At 44.9% G+C, this 13,686-nt stretch overlaps 1 protein-coding gene across 9 annotated transcripts in view; it reads left to right on the forward strand.

Moving 5' to 3' along the window:
- The window catches only part of sdk2a (sidekick cell adhesion molecule 2a), a 105,873-nt gene that overhangs the window by 88,728 nt on the left and 3,459 nt on the right, over positions 1-13,686 (forward strand). For 4 of the 9 annotated variants that reach the window (XM_056407660.1, XM_056407663.1, XM_056407661.1 and 1 more), the window contains exons 24-43: positions 246-396; positions 1,546-1,783; positions 1,871-1,986; positions 2,111-2,300; positions 2,475-2,573; positions 2,731-2,925; positions 3,024-3,225; positions 3,359-3,462; positions 3,720-3,790; positions 3,877-4,012; positions 4,171-4,227; positions 4,639-4,740; positions 4,866-4,981; positions 5,078-5,264; positions 6,671-6,808; positions 7,438-7,599; positions 7,721-7,846; positions 8,270-8,434; positions 8,520-8,660; positions 10,129-10,297. In XM_056407660.1, coding sequence (XP_056263635.1) covers positions 246-396; positions 1,546-1,783; positions 1,871-1,986; positions 2,111-2,300; positions 2,475-2,573; positions 2,731-2,925; positions 3,024-3,225; positions 3,359-3,462; positions 3,720-3,790; positions 3,877-4,012; positions 4,171-4,227; positions 4,639-4,740; positions 4,866-4,981; positions 5,078-5,264; positions 6,671-6,808; positions 7,438-7,599; positions 7,721-7,846; positions 8,270-8,434; positions 8,520-8,660; positions 10,129-10,297 — 2,865 coding nt within the window. Of the gene's footprint in view, positions 1-245; positions 397-1,545; positions 1,784-1,870; positions 1,987-2,110; positions 2,301-2,474; positions 2,574-2,730; positions 2,926-3,023; positions 3,226-3,358; positions 3,463-3,719; positions 3,791-3,876; positions 4,013-4,170; positions 4,228-4,638; positions 4,741-4,865; positions 4,982-5,077; positions 5,265-6,670; positions 6,809-7,357; positions 7,600-7,720; positions 7,847-8,269; positions 8,435-8,519; positions 8,661-10,128; positions 10,298-13,686 lie in introns of those variants that run through there. The other 5 variants (XM_056407662.1, XM_056407666.1, XM_056407667.1 and 2 more) reach the window with 4 other exon arrangements.

Genomic DNA, 13,686 nt, shown 5'->3' on the forward strand with positions numbered 1-13,686 from the left:
ATCCTGAATCATGATGAATACATTTACTGTCATCCAGAATAACGTTGGGATTATTTTCATTATTTCTCTACTCATAAGTAGATCTTCTCTGCTCCTACAATGACCTAGTTTCCTATCATTAAAATTCTATCCAATCCAATGTTGTATAATCTAATGTAATCCTGTTCAATATTACCAGCATATCTTGACTAGACACCCATCTCTAGATGATTTATATATCATCAGCTGGTTTATTTTGTTCCCAGGTTCAGAATGCGTCAGGTAAACATTGTGGGCACCAGTCCTCCAAGTCAGCCCTCGAGGAAGATCGAGACCCTGCAGGCCCCTCCAGACATCTCCCCCGCCAATGTCACCCTGCGCACAGCCAGTGAGACCAGCCTGTGGCTTCGCTGGGTGGTACGTTTGTTTTTTTTCTCCTCCTCATCGGTAGTAAATCATGTTAGTAGTAAATTGTCAAAATGCCCTTAGAATATTAATTGAATACAACGTTGAAAAGATAAGCTTTGTCAAATCTGATTTAGGCAATTTTCACACAAAATCTATTATTAATTTTTCCACGTACGAAAACATTTTACGTAATATTATGTATTTTTCTATGACAGTTGGCTTCAACTCAACTTATTCACAAGCATCTCTCTTTTTACAAAATTTAAATTTAGTATTTGGCACATTGGGTTTTGTGTACTTGTTTGTTCTTTAATGGCCTCTTCCTTCTTCTTTGAATTTGAATTCTCGTACTCTGCGCACACAGAGTATGAGAGTCCTTGAACATTGCTGCTTCCTGCGTCAACACTTGAACAATATATTGTTTGCTACATCTGTCCATTATCATCACTGTGCCAGTCCTTGAGCTCTGCCAGGCAGTGAGAGACAAAGGCGAGAGTCTGCTGCCGCTCCTGCAGGATTATAAAGAGTGCATGTCATCTGCTTTTAACAACATAGTCAGCTGTCTGATATGTTTGACAAAGCTTGATGGTTGCTAGACGTTTCAAAGTGTGTGATGAATGGAAGTACAACTTCATCATGGCCACATGTATTTCAGTAACACGAGCACTTTGACATAAATACTTTGTGCATCTTATATTTAGGCAGGTGCATTCACTTTTGCTTAATCATCATGATATACTTCACATTAAAGCAGATAGTCGAGTGGCTGAGTGACATTAAGAGTGTTTGCAAACACCCAAAAAACACACTTTAGCACAATCGTTCATTTCAATATTACATAAATCACTCAAACCTGTACTTATGCCTTTCAAGAGCTAAATAGCCTGCTACATATTAGGATTATATTATTATTGATTGAAGCGATAAATGTGTAATTCTTTTAAGACAATAGAGTATCGCCACATTTTATTAAAACCACTTAGTATTAAGTGCTGAGAGGACTTATCTTCTCTTCCCATATTAATGCCTCGTAGCTGTTGTAAAGTCACTGTGAAGTGCAGCTTCCACTGGCTTATTGCTTCATTATGCACTCAGTTATGATGACATATTGATTTAGCTTGAACTGGGAGAATATAAAATAAAAACAAATCCTCTCAGCCTCTTCCAGAGTGGGAGTACAATGGGAATCCAGATCTCGTTGGCTACCGGGTCCAATACTCTAAAGCTGGATCTAAAGGGGGCGTTCTCTCCCATGTCATAATGGACCGACTGGAGAGGGAGTTCACTATCGAGGACCTGGAGGAGTGGAGGGAATATGTGGTCAGAGTTCAGGCCATCAATGGTATCGGCTCCGGGCCTTGGAGCCAGCCGGTCCACGGCAGGACCAGGGAGTCTGGTGAGGAAAGAAATATGTGCATGCAGATGCAAAACACATACATGCAGATGAAGTGTGCTGAGCTCCATCCTTTATGTCTCACTGCAGTACCCTCCAGCGGCCCCACCAACGTGTCGGCATTCGCCACCACCTCCAGCAGCATCCTGGTGCGATGGGGGGAGGTCCCGGAGACTGACCGCAATGGACTCATCCTCGGGTACAAGGTCAGCAATCTCTCAATGATCTCTATTTCAAAAGAACTAATATCATCTTTTTTTGCAATATTAGAACAAAAGCCTCAAAAAACTCCTCGTCCTCCAACTATATAACATTCCCTGTGTACGTCAGGTTGTGTATAAGGAGAAGGACTCAGACACAGCGCCCAACTTCTGGGAAGTGGAAGGCAACACCACCCACACTGTCCAGCTGAGTGGTCTGGGCAAGTACGTCCTGTATGAGATCCAGGTCCTCGCCTTCACACGTATAGGAGACGGAAGGAGCAGCTCGCCGTCCATTTTGGAGAGGACCCTGGATGATGGTAAAGATATCTTATCTTATGTCATCATCTTGTATCTTTGCAATTGTTTCAAACATATTTTTCCAGCAATTGGTTGAATGTTCTGTCTTATTGCTCCTTGTATAAATAAACAAGCTATCGAAAGTACATTTTTACTTGCTTAATTTGCCTTTTTTTACATGTTATTCATGGTAGTCCCAGGCCCTCCTGTCGGCATCCTCTTCCCAGAAGTCAGAACCTCCTCAGTCAGGCTCATCTGGCAACCTCCTGCACAGCCCAATGGCATTATCCTTGGTGAGTTTGCCATTTACTGTTTTCCATCTGTAACCTTAGATATTAGTATTTTGCTTTTGTGCTGGTCCTAAAAAAGAAACTCAAATATTGTTTGATTTTGTACTGCAGCCAAATTGTTCTCTTGTGACTTCTTATTGATATGAGTTTTTCCTTTTAGCCTATCAGATCACGTACAGAAGAAACTCTTCAAACAGCAACGGCGCCACCGTGGACGTGCTGAGTCCCAGCGCGCGGCAGTACACCGCGTCTGGGCTGAAACCAGAAATGGTTTATGTCTACCGCCTCACCGCTCAGACCCGAAAGGGTTGGGGTGAGGCCGCCGAGGCTTTGGTGGTGACCACAGAAAAGAGAGGTAAAATACCGCAGCTATTTAAATTATTCACCTCTAAATATTTAGTTTGAGACGGACTATGAATTGTGTGTGTGTGTGTGTGTGTGTGTGCCCTTCAGCCCGACCCCAACCAACGAGCCGTCCCGTAGTGCCTCAAGAGGAAGTTCAGGCTCGCAGAGTGCTGTTGTCATGGGAACCAGGCAGCGACGGCCTGTCCCCTGTTCGCTACTACACAGTCCAGTACAGAGAGCTGCCAGACAGCAACTGGACTGTCCACTCTGCATCCGTCAGCCACGAGACACAATCCTACATCGTTGATAGGTAAATGTGAAGTGTCCACTTCTATTCCCCCGAAGCGTCCGCCGTTAAAATGTTGCTATTTCCAGTCAGAAAACAGGAATTGAGGAGGGCAGAACATGCAGGACATGACTTATGTCTCTTTATCTCTCTGAAGGTTAAAGCCTTTCACTTCATACCAGTTCCGCATAAAAGCCACGAATGACATTGGAGACAGTGAATACAGCCAGGAGAGTGAGGCCATTACGACACTACAGGACGGTAAGAACCACTGGCAGCACCACAGTCACTGTGCCAGGATTTTCTATTCAGCTTTTGTAATTGGCATTAACATGCCTTTACATCAATGTTTTGACTTTACAGCGAATGCTTTATGTTAACAGTGCGTGTGTTTACTCTCAAGCTGCTCTCCAGCAGACTGTTTGCATTAAATATATATATATATATATATATCACTCTGCTCATGTGTGTTGGTTTGCTAACGCCAACATTACATTGTTTCTCCTTATATTCTCTAGCCCCAGACAAAGCCCCAACAATCCTGTCTGTTACACCTCACACCACCACATCTGTACTGGTCCGTTGGCAGGTACGCTGTTGTGTTACTTTGTGAACGTTCGGATGGATTCATGTTTGTAAAGTATCGGGCATTGAGCAAATGGTGTCTCTTTGTAGCCCCCCTCTGAGGATCACATCAACGGAGTCCTGTTGGGGTTCAGGGTCCGGTACCGGGAGTTACACTACGACCGGCTACGCAGCTTCACTGTCCGCAAAGTTAACAGCCCCTCTGCCAACTGGGCCGATCTCACTGGTGAGTTTTCCTTTTCACTGCTTACCCATCAACTACGTCTGGTTATAGCGGTGCTACCGAGAGTCTTAGATGTCTACAGCTACTAAAGCCACTCTTTCCCCAACCCTGTGATCTACCCTTGTTTTCCCAACCCTGCCCATCCTCTACTCAAACTCCAGCTCCTTACAGCGTCAGGAACTTGAGTGAATCCTCACTCACCCAATATGAACTGGATAGTAAGTCTCATATCCCCCTTATTGCTCTTTTCTGTCACTCTCCATCTGTTTGCATGTCATCTGTTCCATGAAAGTAGTCCTATGCCAATCTGTATAATAATTTACAGCATCTGCGCTTAGCGCCAACCCTCACACTCAGCCAAATCCGCTGAGGGGCCGCCGCCGATTCTTAAGATCTGTATGTGACTTAATTCTCTCTGAGCTGCCCTGTCTTTATTTCACTGTGTTTTCTTTCTTATTAATCGCTGACAAATGGTCCCTGTGTCCCCTCAACATCGCCATCTGTTCATCGCCTTACAATCCTTGCCAGCGGGCATCACTGTGACTGTGTGTCTTTCTGGAGCAACTTATTTTTTGCTCTTTTATCTTAACCGTTCAATTATAATGCTGCTATGGGTTCTCTCCTTGTAGATTTGAGTAAACACAAACGCTACGAGATCCGTCTCAGTGTGTATAACGCTGTGGGGGAGGGTCCCAGCAGTGCACCACAGGAAGTGTTTGTTGGAGAGGCGGGTATGTTGCATCTCTCCCTGGACAGCATGTGGGCTACTTCCCTTTTAACTTTACTTCTTGAATGTTAAGTCAGTCATGTGGAATATATATATATACAAAAATGATTACTCTCGGCTCCATTCTAGTACCGACATCCCCTCCCCAAAACGTGGTGGTCCAGTCGTCCACAGCCACACAGCTGGATGTCACATGGGAGCCTCCTCCTCTGGAGGCTCAGAATGGGGATATACAGGGTTACAAGGTATTAAAATGCCTTGTTTTAAAAATGTTTTCCTGCAAATCAGCCAAACTTGCATCACGCCCTTCTTACTTCTATATTTTCATTTATTCTGTGCAGATCTATTTCTGGGAGTTTCAGCTCCAGAATGAGACGGAGCGCCTGCGTACTTTGTTCTTGCCGGAGCTCGGGGTGAAGCTTAAAAACCTGACAGGCTACACCACCTACATGATTAGTGTGGCAGCCTTCAACGCTGCTGGGGATGGGCCCCGCTCCCAGCCCACCAGAGGGCGCACTCAGCAAGCAGGTGAGTGGTGGTAAATCCAGATGTGTTTGAGGAGATTAAAGTGGTTGTACAGAAGAGCTGGGCATTTATCTTGCTCTTCAGATATTCTGCCAACAGCATGTAGCAATTCACAGTTGTGTCTTTCCTATGTGTGTCTCCCTCTGTCATCTGCACTATGACACTAATTCAAAAAGTTCTATGGCACTCAAGTGTGGAGTAGTATCTCAAAGTTGGCCTTCTCTTCAGGGTAGATGACTTTCGTTTTGAGTCACTGCAAACTGGAACTGCAGTATGGCCGCTTTAAGACAAATATTATAAGAGTCACCGCTCCTATTCACCAAGAAATAGAACATTTTCACTCAAGAGTTTAGTTTGGTCCTGTGAGATACAGCAGAAAGGGATCCGAGTCTTCTTGGCCCCTTCATCCAGGACAAACCTCGAGGGTGGCGGAGGAGCAATGAATACAGAATGCGGGGGACACATGTAGATTAGTTTTTTTGGCTACAACTGCACAAAGATGTCTGTGTTTACTAGCGAGCGAGTCCCTCCTCTGCGGTTTCAGCACAAAAATGGTTTACAGTATAAATGACTTGTGTCTCTTCCGCCCCCTTGAAGGCTGTGACATTGGCGAGGGGTACAAAGTGCTGAGAACCTAAAAAAAAACAGGCAGGAATTTTGGCTCTCTGCACCACTGGGAAGAGAGCCAGCACAAGCGTTTGTGAATTTTATGCAGAATTGTTGTGAAATCCTGACACTGGGTCGGGTCAGCAGGCAAAATTCTCACAGCTCTCGTTCAAGGGCACAAAAGGATTGTGCACTTGAATGTCGACTTCCAGTTAGCTTGACTCATTTGCTGAAACAGCGATAGAATAGTTTTTCTTTTTAGTATTGATGTGAGCTGCACAACACGACACCTGTGACACGCGCAACACATTTTATTATTCATGCTCTGGGAAAGAACAATGAACAATGAAACATCTCATTTGTAATCTCTATTTCGGTTTGCGGTCATCTAGCATAGAGGACTTTGTTTTATCTTTTATGAATATATCAGATTGCATGCTGCAGACTAGTGCTACTGCCTTCCTGTCATATTGGCTCAACAAAGTATTGCGTTTGGAGCCAATGGGGAAAGTAACTGCGGTTTAAAATGTGCTAAATTGCAATGTATGAAAACTTACTCGAGGAACGTCAATAATGAATGACATAAAGATTGCTTAACTTCACATTAGTTGCTGTGTAAAGCATTACAGGCATTTTTTTCGAATGTATTTATGTCCACATTTGTGCACTAACTACATAATTAAACAGTGTTTTTATGAATATGCATTTCAAAGTGTCATATCCAGGAAGCTGTTGTGTTGTCTGCGTACTGTGAAGAGATCCAACATTCATCACTTATTCTCTATCCTCTTTACCACCAAAAGCACCGAGTGCTCCCAGATTCATCCACTTCGGTGAGTTGACCACCACCTCGGTCAATGTGTCCTGGGGAGAGCCCAAGCAGGCCAACGGCATCATTGAGGGCTACCGCCTGGTCTACGAGCCCTGCACTCCAGTCGATGGTGAGAAACGGTGTCTGGAGCCCAATAACTCTGCCGTGCCTTGACATTCCTCAGCTGGCTTTCTCAGACTGGGGTTTACAGCCTCTTGCCGAGTTCCCATATTCTTTTTTCAACTCGTGCTGCTTAAGCTCATGCTTTAATCTGTTCCAGGTGAGTGTAGGCCCTGCAGGAACGTATATGGAATAGCTGATAATATACGTTGGATTTCTCTGGTGAGACTTTGCACAGCTTCTTCTATCACCGAGAGAAACATGACTAATAGCTGGCTAAATTTGGCTGCCTGGACAGATTGTCAAGTAATTGGGAGCAGAGGTGGAATGCTGAGCCGAGGCGGCTCTGGTCCCTGGGCTATCCGCTAATGGACCCAGAGCAAAGCCGGACAGAGCAGCTAAGACAGGGAATATCAATTGGTGTATTACAAAAAGATCCTGGTGTCTCCATCTGGATATCTAGAGAGCTGCTGGATAATAGACTTTTTACTGTTATACATGCAAAGATATGCATGTGTCTGATCTCTGTGTGACTGTGTGTCTCTTCATATGTAAAAAGCTTTGCTGTTTGTCGCCTGTAGAAAAGCAGCATCTAGAGTCTTAGTGTTTCCTGTACAGACTCCTCTCCTCACACTCCAGGTGTCAGTAAGATAGTGACAGTAGATGTGAAGGGCAGCGCTCCCCTGTGGATGAAGATCAAAGACCTGGCTGATGGCGTCACCTATAACTATCGCATCCGGGCCAAAACCCTCACGTATGGCCCCGAGGTGGAGGCCAACATTACTACTGGGCCTGGGGAAGGTGGGCATCTCTCACTCTGTGACACATTGCTGCTTTTCTTCTGATATCCATGCCAATAATAACATCTTTTAGAATCAGGGAGGCCACTGTTATAACTGTCCACCATTTTTGTCCTCCCAAGGATCCCCAGGCCCTCCCGGAGAACCCTTTATTTCTCGGTATGGCACGGCCCTCACGTTGCATTGGACCAGCGGTGATCAAGGCCGTGCACCCATCACGCGATACGTCATCGAGGCCAGACCCTCAGGTAGGCTACATCCATAAACAGTCTTTGGCTTCCTTTATCTCCACTGGTATTTCCTTTTTACCTTCGCATTGAAAATGCGAAAGGTTATGTTTTGATCGCCATTTATTTATTTATTGATTTGTATGCGTGTTACTCGCATAACACAAAAAGTATTAAACCAAATCGCATGAAATTTGGCGGGATGATTGGTTATTATCCGGGGACCATTTGATTAGATTTTGGGATCAATCGGGTCAAAGGTCAAGGTCAAGGTCATGAAAATGTCAAAATCTTATTTTTACAATAGTGCGGTCGATTTTTATCCAATTGGCATGCAACTAATGCCAAAATGTTCATAATTCAATGCCCAATCTTGTGATATGCGAAGGTATGCGTTCTACCGAGTGCCCGTTCTAGTTATATATGTTCTCATCTTGCCTGCAGATGAAGGATTGTGGGATATCCTTATCAAAGACATTCCCAAAGAAGTGACATCCTACACACTTAACCTGGACATGCTGCGAGAAGGGGTCACCTATGACTTTCGAGTAATTGCAGTCAACGACTATGGCTATGGATCACCCAGCGCCCCCTCCCCCTCTATATCAGGTACTTTAATCTGACAAATAAAGCCATTATATGTCAACAAAATAATATTGTGTGTTTGGTAATGTCTGTTATTCGTTGTCTTCAGCCCAGAAAGTGTCTCCGTTTTATGAGGAGTGGTGGTTCCTGGTGGTGATCGCCCTCGTGGGCCTCATCTTCATCCTCCTCCTTGTTTTCATCCTCATCATCCGAGGCCAGAGTAAAAAATACACCAAAAAAACAGATTCAGGTAGGAAACACGTTTGTCTGCTAAACCCGCTGCTAATGTTTCTCTTTGTAATTCTGCAACTTAGGTTATTGAGTGGAATTTGTCTTCCTTTTCGACAGCTCTGCTGAGAATTGCGTTTTAACGATTGAGCTTTTAAAGTTTCGTTTAGAAAATGGGATTGTGAAGGCTCACACAATTAGACAAATTACCGTGGCTTTCTTTACAATGTTTGGCTGACAGGGGAAAGATGAACGTACAGTCTACCGGTGATACAGCTGACATAGGCAGGTGAATAAACATTATTGTTCATGTTTAACTGCAGTGAGGATCAATACTGGGATGAATGTCTTGGCAGTGGTTTAATGCTCATGATTATTAGTCAGACAGAGAGTAATTATATAACGACAGCAGCAGCGGCTCTCCCACCACTGTATCAAGAAGCCGATTTTCATGATTGTGAATTATCCGAGGTGACATTTCTGCTCCTGGAAACTCTTAATCAGAGTTCCAACCCAAAAACACAAGTGAATCAATGTTAGTGGACCTAATACTTCACATAATAGTTGGCACGTTATCACAGTGAGGGCATCTGGGGCTAATCTCAAGGGCAGCACGGTGGCTCAGTGGTTAGCACTGTCGCCTCACAGCAAGAAGGCCCTGGGTTCGAATCCCGGTCGTTCCAGGTCCTTTCTGTGTGGAGTTTGCATGTTCTCCTCGTGTCTGCGTGGGTTTACTCCGGGTACTCCGGTTTCCCCCACCATCATAAAGACATGCACCGCAGCCTCACCCCGGTTCGTATGGATGTGAATGAATGTTGGTGCTGGTCGGAGGGGCCGTAGGTGCTGATTGGCTGCCACGCTTCCGTCAGTCTGCCCCAGGGCAGCTGTGGCTTCTGATGTAGCTTACCACCACCGGTATGACTGTGTGTGTGTATGACTTCTGGACTCTGTAAAGCGACTTCGGGCGACTTGAGAAGCGCTATATAAAATATATGATTGTTATTATTATTATCTTTGAAAAGTGGACTAGTCACCCTGCAGTCAGCTCAAGCCTTCCGGAAGCAACTTGTCATTGACTTTTTAGCTTAGTCAGCATTTAGCAAGGTGCCAGGGTTACCAGGGTCAGTAAATAGGGCTTGTGAGACCAGTTGAGACAAGGACTGTGTTTGTGAGGGGCCACAGAGGGCTTCTTGGCCCCTTTTGGCCCCTCCCCAATGTTCTCAGCCATGAAGCTGATTTGTTGAATTGTTGCTCGAGGCCATGTCACAAACAATCTGTACTTCTTCATTTTGTACATGCAATTAAAGATGTGATCAATTAAAGTTCTGTTTCTCACATATTTTGTGTTTTTCCTGTTCCGAAAAAGAAAATCGAGTTATATATCTATGCAAGTTGAAGCCTTTCACTTGAGCGTTATTGTGTGGTGTTTGACTAGATCTAGATTTGACTGAAGATCACAAATCACTCATTTCACTCCACAACCCACACAGTGTCGTCCTCATACCCCTGTCCAGGCAACCACTCCAACTGCACGGCTCTGCCTCTGACCCACGGGGAGATGGTGCGCCTGGACGAGGGGCGCTTCCCAACTCTGGAGCTCAACAACCGACGCCTCTCTGTGAAGAACTCCTTTTGCCGCAAGAACGGCATCTACACACGGTCAGTCGCGAGCTCTCAGCAACGGTGCTTGTGTTACAGACGGGAATAATAAATAACGTGGTTGCCTGTGTCCCCCCCCCCTCTTCCCTCAATGTCGGCCTTGAGAGAGCGAATCCAGCCTCGGGGAGCCCAGCTGCCGATTTGAGCCTCCCTCCGCTCCCCTCGTTGATATTCAGTGTTTGTGTGGAGCAACAATTTATATAAGGGGGCAGCACAATACCAGCGAATTAGCATTCATGAGCTTCTGCATTGCTCTTTGTCTGTCCATCACCGCTCTGGACAAAGGGTGCTTATGGGTCAGAGCCGTCCATTTTCTCTTGGTTTCCAGCCCAGAGTTTCTCTCGAGTGCAGTGCTGTGAGAGCCGTCTCAACATAAAGTACACCGCCGTTGGTATGTGACCATGTCCTTCCCCCAGTCAGCGGGACTTTGACAGGCCGGCTCGTTGGTAATGTTTAGGTAAACATTAGATAAAAGGGATTTACACAATCTCTGCAGCACAAACAACAAAGGGAATGTCCTGCGTAAAGACATGGGTCACAAATGATTGGTGATAGGGTGGCTTGTCATGCGGTAGTGTTGGGGGATGGGAGACCAGAGTCTGCTGCTTGTCACAACCACAAAAAGTTGTTGTCTTTTGCACATTACGGCGGAATGTGCTAGAAGGGGTGCGTTAAGGGCAGTGGAATCTGTGCTGTTTTCTCCTTGACCAAAGAGGCCGAGAAGGGGATCAAAGGGTCTTGAGTTGCTCCGTCTCTTTTGAAGAGATCCAATCTGGTACTGTACTCCCTGCTAATGATCTGTGGACTGAGGAAGAGGAGTGGGAGGGCTCCCTACGGGATATTTGAAGGGCTGAGGGAAAGCGGGATGAAAAAGACGGATAATGCAATGGGAGAAAAAACCCAGTGCTCCTAAATAATTCATAGCTCACTGGCAGCATGTTGGAGTGTGATCGGTATAGTGGGATCCATGGCCCCTCCCCTACGCTCACATGGCCCCATCCTTTTAGTGTCTGACTCAACCATGTCTGAATTCTAAGTACGGTAGATGGTTGTTGTTGCTTTTTCACAGTCCGCCTCCTCACGTCATCCTCTTTAACCCAGAGGAGATGTCTCGTTGTCGTGTCAACCCTTTCATGGTCGTTGTCATGTTCTGTCTTCGAAGCTTCCTGTTCCTTATCATTCCCAGTGATTTAGCTCCCGCATATATCTTAGAAGATATTAATTTGTATTTATGAGAAGCCATCAAGGTTGTCCGCTTTATGCCTTCATATTACACTTGTCATCACAGTGTTTTATGCCCCCACATACAACGTTTTCCATCACAGATAAGTTAAAAATTTAATTTCACGTCATGCCTAGTTTATACAAATTCTCAAGTCTTTCCAAAACCAACCGAGCAAACTCTTCTCTTAATGCTGTGTTAGCCTGCTGAGCCCACTGATAACCACCAACGTTAATCACGGAGTTCCACAAGGTTCTGTGCTTGGACCAATTTTATTTACCTTATACATGCTTCCTTTGGGCAATATTATCAGGAAATAAACTTTCATTGTTTTGTATAGATGATACTACTCTATATCATCTATCGAAAAAAGAGAGAGAGACCAACTAACTTAAAAATTCAAGCAAGTCTTAAAAACATAAAACATGGAAACTTCTTGACTTTGATAAACCAAAAAAAACAAAACAAATATTAATCTCGCGAGCACCTCAGAGATCAATTATCTGGTGATGTGGATACTGTAGACGGCATTGCCCTGGCATCCAACACCACTGTAAAGAATCTTGGCGAGATCTTTGATCGGGACTTGTCCTTTAACTCCCACGTAAAGCAAATCTCAAGGACTGCATTCTTTCATCTACGTAATATTTCAAAATCAGGCACATCTTGTCTCAAAAGATGCAGAAAAATTGGTTCACGTTCGTTACTTGAGACTGGATTACTGCAACTCCTTATTATCAGGCTGCTCTAATAAGTCTCTTAGGTCCCTCCAGTTGATCCAGAATGCTGCAGCTCGTGTTCTCACTAAAACTAAGAAAAGAGATCACATCACTCCTGCACTAGCTGCTCTGCACTGGCTCCCAGTAAAATCAAGAATCACTTTTAAAATTCTTCTCTTAACCTACAAAGCCTTGATTGGTGATGCACCATCATATCTTAAGGAGCTTGTCGTACCATATTGCCCACTAGAGAGCTACGCTCACTAAATGCGGGACTACTTGTAGTTCCTAGAGTCTTAAAAGTAGAATGGGAGCCAGAGCCTTTAGTTATCAAGCTCCTCTTTATGGAACCAGCTTCCACCTTCAGTCCGGGAGGCAGACACAGTCACCTCGTTTAAGAGTAGACTTAAGACCTTCCTCTTTGACAGAGCTTATAGTTAGGGCTGAATCAGGTTCACCTGGTCCAGCCCCTTGATATGCTGCTATAGGCTTATAGCTGCCGGGGACGTATAGGATGCACTGAGTACCTATCTCCACTTTTTCTCTCCTTAAGGATGAATTTTCATCACTCAATCACACGTTACTAACTCTGCTTTCTCCCGGAGTCCTTGACTTCACGTCTCATGGGGTCATCGGACCCTATGAGACGGCATAGATCCTATCTGCCTGATGGATCATCGAGGTCTGGGTCGTGGAATTCCTGCTCCTGACTACGCCACTGTCCTGTTGAGACTCCGCCCACTGTTGAGACTCCGCTCACTCCTCCTCCCCACCGCCATCTGCCTGATGGATCGTGGAGGTCTCCATCGTGGAATATGCCTACTATGAACTATTCATACACTCTGTCACATTCATTGAATGTATTTAACTCTAAATCTGTCCTTCTGTACACATTACATCTATTGCATCTGTCCATCCTGGAGAGGGATCCTCCTCTGTTGCTCTCCTGCAGGTTTCTTCCCTTTTTTTCCCCCTGAAGGGTTATTTGGGAGTTTTTCCTGGTCCGATGTGAGGTTTTGGGGCAGGGATGTCTATGTGTACAGATTGTAAAGCACTCTGAGACAAATTTGTAATTTGTGAAATTGGGCTATACAAATAAACTGAATTGAATTGAATTGAATTGATGTGAGGAGTAGTGGTCCACTGTTTGCCCTCTGACCATCCAATTCAATCCCAGCAGACCTTGAACACAGCAAAGTCATTACTGCTGAAGAAGAAAATAATTGTCTGCACAGATGTTTCTCTCTGCTTCACTTTATGGACTTAATGACTGGAGATAAAAGCAGCACGCAGTCTTTTACTTGACCTACGCTCATGAAAGAACTCTGGGCCACGCTTAGTTACACAGCCTTTCTGCAGGAGGTCTAAGTCTCTGACTGACTCGATCTGTGCAGCCATTCAGTTCTCATCGCCGCAAAGAATCCTTTCTTGAAGATGCTTATATGTTT

Source organism: Pseudoliparis swirei, chromosome 23 (assembly GCF_029220125.1).
Source record: "Pseudoliparis swirei isolate HS2019 ecotype Mariana Trench chromosome 23, NWPU_hadal_v1, whole genome shotgun sequence".
Lineage (NCBI taxonomy): Eukaryota > Metazoa > Chordata > Actinopteri > Perciformes > Liparidae > Pseudoliparis > Pseudoliparis swirei.